This window comes from Emys orbicularis, chromosome 1, assembly GCF_028017835.1.
Source record: "Emys orbicularis isolate rEmyOrb1 chromosome 1, rEmyOrb1.hap1, whole genome shotgun sequence".
Taxonomy (NCBI): domain Eukaryota; kingdom Metazoa; phylum Chordata; order Testudines; family Emydidae; genus Emys; species Emys orbicularis.
In genome coordinates, this window is record NC_088683.1 from 323,393,950 (window position 1) to 323,408,456 (window position 14,507).

The 14,507-nt window shown below is 42.5% G+C and overlaps 1 protein-coding gene across 1 annotated transcript; it reads right to left on the reverse strand.

The window, feature by feature from the left end:
- Positions 1–396: 396 nt before the first annotated feature.
- POMP (proteasome maturation protein) lies at positions 397–13,899 on the reverse strand. The gene is made up of 6 exons (XM_065405292.1): positions 13,832–13,899; positions 9,981–10,078; positions 6,714–6,774; positions 4,510–4,611; positions 2,292–2,385; positions 397–943 (listed from the first exon to the last, which is right to left on the reverse strand). The coding sequence occupies exons 1-6, from the start codon at positions 13,832–13,834 to the stop codon at positions 876–878; spliced, it is 426 nt and encodes a 141-aa protein (XP_065261364.1). The 5' UTR covers positions 13,835–13,899; the 3' UTR covers positions 397–875.
- Positions 13,900–14,507: the final 608 nt, after the last annotated feature.

Consider the following 14,507-nt stretch of genomic DNA (forward strand, 5'->3'; position numbering starts at 1 on the left):
TGCTAAGTGGTTATTTTAAGTTTCCATGTAGGCTGGAACATAGCCCAAAATAGGGCTACAGAAGCTCTAATTTCACAGAGCAATGGTGCCCAGTAAGGCTGTTGTGAAATCCAAAGGAGGGGTTCCCCCCCTCAAAAGTAGTTAGGTAAAGCCAAATTCAGCTCCCAACTCTTCCTAGGGAGCAGTGTCTAATTCTATCCTAAGGGGCAACTGAGCTCCAGTGAATGAGCATCTCGGATATCTTAGCTGGGACAGACAAATGTGTGTGGCAGGGTTCTTTTCTACCAGTGAGCTACTGAGGTTCCTTAAAGGGGCTGCAAGTGATGAGAGTAACATTGCTTGGGTTGGAGGTCAGGGACTTGAGTTGTGATTAAATATATTTTGGAAACCACAGCATTTATAGCAATTTTTTATTCAACGTTTAAAAGATTTCAAGAACAAAAAGTGATTCAGTGGAAAATGCCTGTTTTATATTGAAAAAAGTTCTTTTGCAAGAACATGCATTCCCTGCATTTACCTACAGTAATCAATTTTAAAATGCACATGCATTTTTGGACTTCTTGTAGTATATGTATAATATTTCAAAAACTAAGCAGCTATTGTCCTGAGCAATATATGAAGAGTCGTCTTCTTGTACAGTTTTAAAATACCCAGTTGTAGGACATTTATATTGACAGTAAGCAGAGAATAAATCATAATAGACTTTAAACATTTAATGTGCCTATTCATCAAGTAAGGCAAGAGCTCTCCTGTGGGTAAGTTAACAAAAACATTGTGTCAATGTAATATTAATATTGTACACTGAACCTGTAGTATAGTATAAAGACACATACAAGAAATGTTTTCATGAACAGTAGGTTCGGACTACATTTGTGTTACAATAAACCAAGCTTGTATTCCACCATCACATGTGGTTCTCCCATAACTTCACTCTGCGATGGGTCTAGAAAATAGACAGTAAAATATTTACAAAGTTAGTAACACTTTGAAACAGAAACTATCATAAGACAAGATGACTATATTTCCTCTAGATGTATATGTTTATAGGAGGGGTTCTCAAACTGGGGGTTGTGATCCCTCGGGAGGTCACAAGGTGGATACATAGGGGTCGTGAGGTGTCAGCTCTGTGGGGTTGACAGCCCTGAGCCCCCATTAAATTAAATTGCCACCCTCCCCCATTTTTAAATTTATAAGGAGGGGGGTCATGCTCAGAGGCTTGCTGTGTGAAAGGAGTCACCAATACAAAAAGTCTGAAAACGGCTGGTTTATAGCAATGTGCACATCTTGATTACTGAGAAAAGTTCTGCAGTGTATGCTTCAAATCTGTCGACCTTTAAATATCTGTTCTAAGCAACAACCAGGGGGAAGGAAACCCGGCAAAGGTTTTCTTTCTAGGGAAAAGGAGGAGGGGCAACAGACAGAAAAACAACAAGTTTTAAACTTCGTTTTAAGTTGAAATGGCATATCAGCAACATGAGTGTGACAAAAGAAAGTTTTACAAAGTAATGATCAAAGCCCAGTACTTAATTAAAAAAAAAAAAAATAGAACTAGAGAATGGTTACAACACTAAAAAGCAACAGTGAAAATTAGTTTCAAGTGGGTGCATGTGTATAGAAAAAGACAGAGCCCAAGTCTAGTAGGTAAGATAGTATATCGAAAGAAATATCAGAATGAGAACTTCAAACTTCACACTAAAAAAACAGCAATCATACTGGAGTGCAACCCAAACACCACATGTGGTGCTTCATTTAAACAGGGCTTCTAGGAGCAAAATAATGCATGGGGGCAGACTGACTCCCCCTTCATATCAACCACTGGAGTGGGGGCAATGCACATTGGGGAGCAATATACTTTGCCCTAATGGATAGGGCAGACAGTGCTCCTTCTATGCACAGTACAAACTGGGCCCCTCTGAGGCACATTCTCTTCAGCACTCCTCCAGGAATACTGAGGCTCCATAATTTAGCCCCAGATGATAAAAACCACTTCTTCAATAAATTTTTATTGGCATTTATTCTCTTTCACTACTATTAAAACATGGGTTAGGGGATATGTTACACATCCAAATACAAGACACAATTTTGCTTCACATTTCAGGATAACCTCAGGAGAACAAGCAGCTTCACCATATTTATTTTTTTCCTGATATAGCCCTTTTCTAACCTATAAACTTGAATTAATAGAAAACTGTTGGGGGCACAGAAATCTTGGCAGTTCCCAAATCTCACCTTTCTGATAGCCCTGAGAAAGTTTTGACAGCTTACAAAATCTTTGAAAGAAAACAATTTACCATTAAGAATATCCTCAAAACCAATGCATTCATCATTTCCTCTCAGTGTATCCAGCGCTATATTTGAGCTATGCAGAAACGGAAGACGTTGGATCTGTGAAAACACAGCAAGAGTCAGAAAGAAACGCAGGTTCCTCATATTCAGGCTTCCCAAGTCCCGACTGTAATTAAAAGTGACAGGCAAAGTAATTTGTTCTTTGGGAAATGACAGAATGATAACACGGACTCGAGTGTAGAGATATTCTAGCCTCCACACATTTGTCTCAAGACCTGTCTGGCACCTCGTCCTATAGTCAAGGCATGGGATCAAAACATCAAAATGCACTATCATGAAAAACTGTTTTCAATTTCAGTAGGAAAATATGCCCACTGTTTTCTGCCAAATATCTGTGAATGGTCACTACAAAGTATCTTTACCTTGAGTGACAGCTTGAGAGTTACAAGATTAGTAAACATACATTTCAATAATTTGGTACGCTAATTTATTTTCAATTTTATTTTTTCAATCCATATATCAAAAGAGAGTAAAAAGCACATCAACAGGCTATACCATTATATTAATGAACTTGTATGGCCCTCCCTAAGAGTCATTAGATTATGAACATCATTTCTCCGATCTCCCCTAGAAGCAGCCTTAATGAGGTCTTGGTCCATGATTAGGGCTCCTAGGCACTACAATAATACAAATAAACAACAACAAAGCTTGAGATTGGCTCTTGCTCAAAAGGACAGGTTTATGTCATGTGCACCATCAGACCACCATATGATTGTGGAGGAAGGCTCTGCACATGTCACTGCGTATGTAGTAAGGCAACTGACTAAAATGACAAGTAAAGAGCTCAGATCACAAGATGCACATCAGACAGCAGCATATTTGTATTCACAACTGCCTTTGACATAGAAAAACTTTACTGGTAAGTTATTGTGAGTACTTGTTTTTTATATATAACAAAGCATAGCTGTCTCTTGCTTGTGGGTATACTGGATTTGTAATTATCCATAATATTTGCTAGTACAGCTGCACTTTAATCAGTTCCAATACTAATACTATTCCAACTCAAATGCTGTAAAAAGGTAAAGTTAAGGTATAGGCACATATCACTGGTAAGAGTTCATATTATCTTCTAAGAACACTAAAGATAACAAACAAAGGCCAACAAGTATCCTAAGGTCACAAGAATTTCTTCTCTCCTGCATAACTAAGGCAATCCACACGTAGGGGGGAAAATGTCTTTGCTCTCACCACTCTCCCTTCCTGCCAGATATGCAAGAAGCTGTGGGAGAAAAGCTCTCCCCCAACAGATCTCAGATCTGCAGGGAGGAGTGACTGGGTGAGAGCAGGAAAAATTCCAGCATTTCTTGTAGGTCTTCTGGTGTCTGCAGGGCAGGAAACCCACAGCAAACCTTATGAGGCTTGTTGTGGGCCAACACCTAACCCTTAGGATGGGGTAGTTCCCTATTCCACCTAAACACACATCTGTAGTAGGTGCCTTAGCCGCAAACAAGCCCAAACAGGCTTGTCAATCTTTAATTACCTCAAATACATTCACTGAGGACAAACAAGTCTACTATGGCTTCTGGGGGTGGGGGGGGGGGGGGGGGAAGAGACGGACATGCAGCAGTCAAAGATTATCTCCAATGAACTCAGAAGGGGTGGTGGGTACAATCTCCCACTGAACTTAAACTTTGGGGGCTGGTCCCCAGTGAACTTTCCACAGCTTACAAAGAAGGGCTGATGGGGGGGTGCACATAGGGTTTTACTGCCCCCATCTCTCCCCCATCTCCTTGTATGCTCCAGCCTCCCAAACTCCTTTAGTTTGCAGGAGCAGAGTTCCCTTCCTGTGATTCCTCGGGAGGTTTGCCAGAAAGAACATTGGTCTTGGGGAAGGAAATCAGGGATATAACTTCCATTCCGGTGGTCCTCCTCCCAAGGCCTGCAGGTTGGGAGAATCTCACACAAGACTTAAGAAGTTCAGCTTCACTTCACCTGGAATTTGCTATGATAACAGAACTCAATGTTTCAAATAAGCAGCGTTAGTTTTATCATGAGCAATAAAGCCAGTTCTGCTTAGAGTTTGCTTGAAAAATGTATAGAAGATGAACAGCTGTTATCTAATATATTTTGAAAGAAACAAATGCTTTTTAAAAAGCATGTTTGCAGATATGTCTATAACTTAGCTAAGGCAATTCATATTACTAGAATAATTAAAATGCCTACCTGCTTTGCTGCTTTGAATTCCATTTGCAGCTTTAGAGGTGCATGGAGTCCTTGAATATTTCTCAGAGTTGATAAATTCATTTTATCTTGGTTTAGCTGAAACTATCAAAAGATTTTTTTTTAAAAGCTCCATTTAATTATAGCTATAGAAAATATATTTGTAAAATTATACTTCAACGAACATGCATATGGAAAACATCCTCAGCAAAAAAAAAAAAAATACAGTAAATAGGTTGCTAGATTTATAAACCTCGATGTGTAAGAAAATTGCCAGAATATTAACTCATTTGTTTTAAATAACTGAGAAAGAAAAACTAATTTTAAAATCATGCATTGCATGCTGCTTGCTACTTGCTACTTGCTAAAGCTGTATTTTGTTATTTTTGGCAAGCAGAATACACAGGACTCCACCAAGTGGAGTAGTTGTGTATTACTTTGCAGTATCACACAGCAATTTCAAGAAATTATTAAAATATTAGTAGCCCAGAAAGGGGAAAGCCAAGCATCTTGGCCCAAAAGAATCCATGGCAGGCCTTATAAACTGACAAGAAGAGTAACTTTTTTTGCTATCATTGAAAAATATAAGAAGCCTATATTTGGCAAACTTTTCCTATTTCCAGTATAATGAAATTACTTTATATACAATCTCAGCAGATATTTATTTTTGTTAAATATCTTGTACACGAGTCCCAGTGTTTTAAATCATTTAGGAAAGCAAGTGTTGAGTCTTGACTCCTTACTGGGTCCTCTGGCACTAATCAATAACAAGAAATATAGCGTATGGATACCTACTTAATAGGTACTGGTTTCTGATAACAAAAGACATTTTGATTGGTCAAATAAACTTTTCAAGTATAAACTAAAAATCATTTTGCATGTATTTCCATGGGAGGGAAGAGGAGGGGGGGTTTGGCTCCAGGTTTTGCATTGATGCTACTGATAGCAGCACCATATTCAGTGACAGAAGATTGTGATTTTTCCTGGTTTTTGTATTTTCTTAATATTCAGAAGTTATACTTGTAACGTTTATGATAACAATATATTGGTGTAAGAGGCATTGATGTTTCCAAAGAAGACATTTAGCATAAACAAGCAGAAGTATAAGTTACAGGACAGGATACCATCTCTAGGCAAAACATCAAAGGTCTAAGTCCATGGGTTGGCAACCTTTCAGAAGTGGTGTGCCGAGTCTTCATTTATTCACTCTGATTTAAGGTTTCGCGTGCCAGTAATACATTTTAACATTTTTAGAAGGTCTCTTTTTGTAAGTCTATAATATATAACTAAACTAGTGTTGTATGTAAAGAAAATAAGGTTTTTAAAATGCTTAAGAAGCTTAATTTAAAATTAAATTAAAATGCAGAACCTCCCCAGAGCGGTGGCCAGGACCCGGGCAGTGTGAGTGCCGCTGAAAATCAGCTCGCGTGCCACATTCGGCACGCGTGCCATACATTGCCTACCCCTCGTCTAGTAGGTCTCTGTAATTTTCATCAGAAGTCCAGAAGCTTTACTTCTTTAGCTTACTACATTAGCCTTGCCAGTGTCTTTTGCTATTTAAAAGTGGGGCTTATGACATACCAAGCAAAGATATTTAGTTTCTTTGCTATTAATGCAATTTGTAGAGTTTATAAACTTCTACAGCAATAAGAACAACCATAACCATTTCAGCATAATACAGGAGTAATATTTTGGTATATTACTAAAATGAACCCAAAAGTGTATCTCCTGAAGATGTTTAGTTCTACTCCATCAAATCTCCTGTGCTGAGATAAACCCTAGCAGTTCTTTCAGCTACACCTCTACCCCGATATAACGCGACCCGATATAACACGAATTTGGATATAACGCGGTAAAGCAGCGCTCCGGGGGGGCGGGGCTGTGCACTCCAGTGGATCAAAGCAAGTTCGATATAACGCGGTTTCACCTATAACGCGGTAAGATTTTTTGGCTCCCGAGGACAGCATTATATCGAGGTAGAGGTGTATTAACCAACCTCCACCTGTCAAAAATTCACAAATTATATCACAGCAATACTGCTGTTAGGCATCTTTATTCAATTAATGTTAGAATGCTATTCACCACTGACTGGGATGCACTGAAATTGCACTTGTCAAGCAGTTAACAGTAACAATAGCCCTTAAACTTTGTAACTAGCTGATGGTAAGAAACTTTTAAAAGGTTATCAAATTCAGTATTGCACTTACATTTTTTTCTGACAGTTCCAAAGGATGGCTGGGCAAAAGTTCATTTTTTACACTTGTAAAGCTAGAAATGCAAACAAAAGGGTTTTTTTTAAAGTCACAGAAGAACCAAAAATCAATGCACCAATTTCTAGTCTGACATTAATTCCAGATACAAACATCAAGCTATAATTAGTGCTCATTTAGAACAAGGAAAAAACCTGTACAAGAACTTCATTCTTTTTCTGCTTCAGCTTCAAGCTTAACATAAAAGCAGTCATGTTTTTTCTTCCCCCAGCTCCAGCTCACAAACAGAAGACAAATTTAACTTGACTACCTGAATACACCCTGGTGTTATTGGTTAATTTATGGATAATCTACATGTGTGACTTGGGTGACCAGATAGCAAGTGTGAAAAATCGGGACGGGGGGTAATAGGTAACTATATAATAAAAAAGCCCCCAAAATCAGGACTGTCCCTATAAAATCGGGACATCTGGTCACCCTATGTGTGACCCTAAGAGCATCCTTGTGCCAAAAGACAAGGGTTTGCCTGGTACCCAGCAATGAGTTTCAGCTGCCCTGACCAACTCAGTGTACCCCAACTCACTAATATTACAATCTGTATCTAAAAGGTGTAATGTAATATGTCATTGGAAAACTAATAACTCACTGATCATTAATATTCTTGTGTGATGTATGTACAGTCAACCCTTGAAGAACTTTACAGATAGGCTGGAAATATATGACTAAAAGGTGTTTATCAAATCCCCCTGACATGCCTGGTTTAAACAGGTTTTCCTCAAACAAAGGAAAAAGGCCAGGTGTGGCCAAATTCAATGGGCTACTCATTTGTATGAGAAATTGCAGGAAGAGATCATTTGCATTGTAAAAGTCACCAGTGGAGAGAAGACAGCATACAGTCTGCAGGAGGCAGCATGGCATTCACACGCAGCAGGGAAAAGGAAATGTATCTAGGGATACACTTCAGAAGAATACATTTCAAAAATTTACCAGACTATAGAGGGGGAGTGAACCCCGAAATTACCCTTCACCTGAGGAGACAAAGGAACCAAGCACTTTAAGCTCTGTGAAGCTCAGAATTAGAAGAACTCAAGTTAGCAGACCCTGGGTTTGTAAACCTAAGGCTTAAACATCTACACTCATTTGTAATCACAGGTTAGGAATTGTTGAACCCTGGGTCTTAACCTGGGGTTCCAATGTTTACACTGCATTATGCAGGCCCGAGTCCAACCACTTATATCCCAGTCTTCCAAGCACCCTCTCAAAATGTGGCCACTTTAGCCCTTTGTTCATAGTGCAGCATGGGAAAACTTGACTGTCCACCCAACTTGACAGTTCAGAGGATAAAAAAAGTCAGCCTGTGGGATACTTTTGGCAGACTCCCAGAGCACAAGACTAGTGGGGCTACGTCTATGCTACAAAGCAACAGGGCTTGAACACGGGGTCATGGTTTGATTGAGGCTTGGACCCGCCACCCCGTGGGGTCTTGGGACCCAGGGTCCGAGCCCTGGGTTACCACAATTTGTGTGCATACAGGTGGGATTAGGTTTGAGCCTCAGATCGAACCCTGAGCTTACACTGCAGTGTAAACATACCCTTGGTGAGAAACAATTCTTTGAACAAGAGACTTAAACCAGGTTTTAGTCTTAGAAGCATGTTTTCACTTTTATTTCCTTGTAATCCTTTCTATCTTTATTCCTTATACTCGGTATCACTTAAACCTATGACTTTTTGTTTAATGACCTTGTTTTACTTTTACCATAAATCAGTTCAGTGCTGTGATTGAAATAAGAGCATTTGTAACCCCCCCCTCCTTCCCATGAATTAATGAGTTGCAGTGAATTGTCTTTTTAAAGGAGCAACAAATGACTACTCTGTGAATGTTCAGGAGGGCTGGACACAGCACAGTGACGTCTCTGGGAAGCTTGGGAGTTCACCGATTGTTTCCTGCAAAGCAAGGTTTGGATAAGAGTCCTAAAGAGTCTGATGGCAAGGCGGACAAGCTGGTGTGTCAGGGAGTTGTCACACAGCTTAGCAGTAGCAACACACTGTCCTGCTGAGACTGAAAGGGGCAACTCACAATTCTGGGAACCTCAGCAGATTGTGGTAATGGTAGATGGTTCTGTGGAAATTCAGGACTGGGAAGGCACTGGGGTCACTCTGCAAAAAAGTAACTGGATGGTGGAAGCCAGGGTGTGACCTCCATGCTTGTAAAGCTAGCTGTTGGTATCAGGGCAGTGGGCCATAGCAGCATAGCATTTAAGGTCCTCACAGTTGTAGGGCAGGTGGTGACACAATCCTTACCAGTCTGGATTGAACGTCACAACATGGTACTTAATTCCCTGACTATACTGTTACATGCAAACCTCGGATTTTCTTTCTGAATCGGTTCGATAAGCATTTTAAATTTCAACAGAAGTATTTATACTTCTATTCTAGATGTATATTTTATATACACACATGTAAACAGATATGGTTCTGACTACCAACCATCTGAAACATTACCAAGTAGTGTAAAAATATTAGGCCATTTTCCACATTGTTAATTCTATTTCATATGTCATTAGTAGCTGAAGTCAACCATTTTGGCCAACGTTAAAAGAGCACGTGCAACTACTTTCTTTTAAAAAAAAAAAAAGAAAACAGTTCATATATGAGCAGGGATGGAAATTAAGCTTTTTCTATCAGTTATTTAAAGGTGCAGCCTTATACAGATCACTAATTACACAGCTGTTTGTATTTATTATTTGCTTCTAAGAATGTTTCATAGGAAACAAGCTCTTGACACAATGCTCCTACTATAATTATACATAAAGTGACTATACCAGTGGTTCTTAACCAGCACACAGCTGCGGCCCATGTAGATGGACAGGTAGTATATACACCTCTACCCCGATATAACGCGACCCGATATAACACAAATTCGGATATAATGCGGTAAAGCAGCGCTCCGGCGGATCAAAGCAAGTTCGATATAACGTGGTTTCACCTATAACATGGTAAAAAATTTTGGCTCCCAAGGACAGCGTTATATCGGGGTAGAGGTGTATATTGTGTGGACGTAGCCCACATTGAGAGCTGCATATGCAGCCCACGATGGTAAATAGGTTGAGGACTACTGGACTAGACATATCTTTTGATATAAAGTATATGGCCAAGAAGCGCATGTTCTAAAACAGGTGCATAATACATATAAACTTTCTTCCTACATACTTAGAATTTCAGTTTGGTTATGGTACAGTATATTAGCAGGCAGACAAGGCATACCCTCTGCGTAGAATATCATGACCTCCAAATGCTCCACTAGCTGAAAATTCAGCAATTGGGATGCTATCCTTAAGCTGAGATCCAACTCCTCTGGAATTCTGAAACAAAAAGCAAGGATTACTTTTACAGAATTAGGACCCATTCAGTGCTGCTGTTAACTCTGACAAATGAAAATTTAGATTAATTTCTTGGTAGCTATACCAAAAAAGAGTTATCCATTGAGCTGTTTGATGTCTCTTTAAAACTACATATGCACAAGCCTTAGTCTTCAGGGTGACTGATCTTTAACTGAGACTATAAATGCCATTTAATTAGGACACCTTGAAGTGATTCAGCAGTGCTTAGATCTCTTGGAATAGTGTAATATCATGTTGTTTGCTCCTCAAACTTGCTAAGGCAGAACAAAAAGAACTTAACACTCTTTTACTATGTGTATGACAGCGCCTACCTAAACTGGGTCCCAATCCTGATTGGGGCTTCTGGGCACTACTATAACACAAATATGAAAACGACTGTGCCATCAACTAGGGTTTAGGAAGAAACTTCTATGAGCAGATTGTTCCATAATTGTCCGCTACAAGGTTTCTTGCACTCTTCTCTGAAGCATCTAGACTCTGTCAGGTGGAGGATATTGAACCAATGATCAGACATGGCACTTGCTATTTTTCTTTATGCAAAGGCAAAGGGTAATAGAGAAGGTAGAAGACAGTTCGACTTCATAGGGCTTGACTGGTGTAGCTGTCCGGGGAATTTTGTATTCAATTAAGTTTAAACATCTTGTTACCCCACAAACATAGTAACAAAGTCAAGGGAACTCAGGGAAGATCAACAAAATGTATGTATTTATTTATTAGGGGGTGGGATTGAAGGCATTGACTTTGCAGGAGACATAAAACAGTTAAAAAAATGCAGAAGACTGGCACTCAGGAGATCGGGGCTCTATTCCCAGCTCTGCCATTCAGCTATTGAGACCTTGGACAAGCCACCTCATCTCTCTGTGCCTCCGTTTCCCCTCTCACACTGCCTGATTTGTCTATTTAAACAGTAAGCTCTTTTGGACAGAGACTGTTTCCTACTATGTGAACGTACAGTGTTTAGCACAATGGAGCCTCCTTGCACTATCATCACACATTTGGAATATGAAAATACAGGAGAAATTATTATTGTATAAAAGGGAATGACGAGAAAACAATGGATGAAGTAAAGTAAACAAAGGCCGAGGAGCCAGAAACATTCCCAAGAGTGAAACACATCAAGTACTTGAGGGGGGGGGGGGGGAGGGGAGGGATAGCTCAGTGGTTTGAGCATTGGCCTAATGAAACCCAGGGTTGTGAGCTCAATCCTTGAGGGGGCCACTTAGGGATCTGGGGCAAAATCAGTACTTGGTCCTGCTAGTGAAGGCAGGGGGCTGGATTCGATGACCTTTCAAGGTCCCTTCCAGTTCTAGGAGATCGGTATATCTCCATTTATTTATTTATTTATTTATAAGTACTGCTATTGCTTCATAGACTTCTACTTTAAGGCCAGGAGGGATCATCCTGACCATCTAGTCCAGTATTTTTCAACCTGGGGGTCGCGACTCACCAGAGGGTCCAGGGACAGGTTTAGGGGGATAGCAAGCAGGGAAACTGCAGGGGCCCTGCGAAGTTACATGCTTCAGCCTCAGGTGGTAGGGCTCAGGCTTCAGCTTTACCCACACTGCCCTGGGCTGAAGCACGAGCTTAATGTAGGGGGGCCACAATTTTTTCAAGTGGGGGGGGGCGCACTTTTTTTTTTTTTTTAAACATATAAAGGTGGTCACTGGCACAAAAAGATTGAGAAACACTGAACTAGTCTGACCTCCTACATACTGAAGGCCACAGAATCTCATCCACTCACTTCTGTAGTAGGCCCATAACCTCTGGCTGAGTTACTAACATCTTCAAATCTTGATTTAAAGAACTCAAGTTACAGAGAATCCAACTTTATTCTAGTTCAAAACCAGCAAGTGACCTATGCCCCATGCTGCAGAGGAAGGTCCCCAGTGTGCCTGCCAATCGGACCTTGGAGAAAATTTCTTCCTGACCCCAAATATGGTGATCAGTTAATCCCTGAACATGTGAGCAAGACTCACCAGCCAGAAACCCAGGAAAAAATTCTCTATAGTAACTCAGAGCCCTCCCATTTTAATGTCCCACCTCAGGCCATTGGAGCTATTTGGTAACATCCAGAGCACGGAGAGGCGCTCCTTGTAGGCAATCTCATCATACCATCCCCTCCATGAACAGTCTTAAATCAAGTTAGGTTATTTGCCCACACTACTTCCCTCGGAAGATGGTTCCAGAACTTCACTCCTCAGATAGTTGAAAACCTTTATCTAATTTCAAGCCTAAATGTATTGATAACCAGTCTACATCCATTTGTTCTTTTGCTAGCATTGGCCCTTAACTTAAATAACTTCTCTCTCCCCCTCCATGGTATTTATCCCTCCGATGTATTTATAGAGAGCAATCATATCTCCCCTCATCCTTCATTATGTTAGGCTAAACAAGCCAAGACCCTTAAGTCTTCTCTTGTAATTTGTTAGTCTCTAAGGTGCCACAAAATTTGTTAGTCTCTAAGGTGCCACAAGTACTCCTGTTATTTTTGCGGATACAGACTAACACGGCTGCTACTCTGAATCTTGTAAGGCAGGATCTCCATTCTTCTGATCATCCTAGTAGCCATTCTCTGCACCTGTTCCAGTTTGAATTCATTTTTCTTAAAGATGGGAAACCAGAATTGCGCACACTATTCCAGATGAGGCCTCACCAGTGCTTTGTACAATGGTAATAACACTTCCTTATCTCTACTAGAAATATCTTGCCTGATGCATCCTACAATTGCATGAGCCTTTTTCACAGCCACATCATGTTTGCAGCTCATAGCCATCTTGTGATTGATCAATATAACCACCTTTCTCTTCTATCACCTCTAACTGATATGATCCCAATTTATAGCAAAAATTCTTGTTGTTAGCCCCTAAGTGCATGACCTTGCACCAAAAGCAGGAATGGATACCTAAACATTAATCGTTGCAAACTCATGGGAAAGGAATAGCAGGAGGCATTGACAACTCTTGCCACTCTATCACAAGTCTTGCAATATATGGTGCTCTTCTTAAAGCCCCAACTCCTAGAGTCAAATGATACTGTATAAACCTCAGCTTTCATTGCTTGGAAGTAATCGTCTAGTCCTCATGGCTGCCGAGCCAAGCTTTAAGACGCCCTCAAATGCACCCTAAAAGCTCAGAAACCAGAAGGCAAATAATAAAAAAAAAAAACTTAACTCCCTCCCACCGAAAACACCCACTAGTGACATTAAATCAAACTCTCATATTCTGGAGCCGAGGTTAGCGATGCGGAGTAGGAAACTATCCCAGTGGGAGAAGGGGGGGATAATCTAACAGATATTCCCATCCCTGAGATACTGATCCCACAGGGTGTGTGTGTGGTGGGGGGGTCTGGTGCCATGGCGCCCGTGACACTGCGGGGGGGGGGGGGGAGCGGGAGAGAGACAGGGAAGGAGCCGGGCGGGAACGAGCTGCTGCTGGCGGGAGCGATTCGCGCTTCCGATTCACCCCCCACTCGCCGCTGCTCCCAGGCACAGAACCGCAGAGCACGAGCCGCCTCCCCGCCGCTGTAAACGCGGGGCCCGGCCACCCCTATGACTCAGCACAGCTCCGCCGCCCCTCGCGGCCAGCCCCGGACTGCGGCGACAGGGCCGCGGCGGTGCGCGGGGCCCACACGGCACAGACGCCGACACCGACGCCGCCTCCCCCCGGGCAGCGGCCGAAACGCCCCCGGAGCCCTACACCCCGACCCTGAACTCACCATCTTGTCCCCCTCACACACAAACCGTCACTGCTTCCGCCTGCACTGATGACCTCACTTCCGCTCCCAGCGCCGCGTATACGTCACACGCAAGAAACGCGGTGAGACAGAGCAAGGCGGGCCTGTGGCAGGGGGCGGGGCTAGGCCGTGAGCGCGCGAGTTTGCAGCGCTGCCTCAGGGGTTCGGGCTGGGGGAGGTCGCGTGGGGCCGGGGCCTGCAGAGTTTCCGGCTGCGGGGAGGAGCCGCGCTGCGCCGCGGACTGGACACGGGGTGGGGACGCTGGCCCCGCGGCTGACTCATGCGCAGCCGCAGCTTTGTGTGGGGAGGTTGCTGGGAACAGTTGGCCCCGGCCCCACGCGTAGGCCAGAGGGGATCTCCAAGGGGGGGATGAGTCAGCGGCGGCGTGAGGCAGTTGCAGAAGAGGCCGGCCGGGTTCTGGGAGTGGGGTCTGTAGGACGTCATGCGGCAGGTAACTGTCCTGAGCTGGAGTCCCGCGTGCAGGGCTGAGATCCAGACGTTACAGGAAAGATGTGGACAAATTGGAGAGTCCAGAGGCAGTGGCGCGGGAACGGGCCATGGCCCTCCCTTTTTTACCAGCTGTAAGGGCGAGCGACAGGGGGCAGGCCTCGGGAACAAGGAGCGATGCGTGGGGTGGGACCTTGGGGACAAGGGGGAG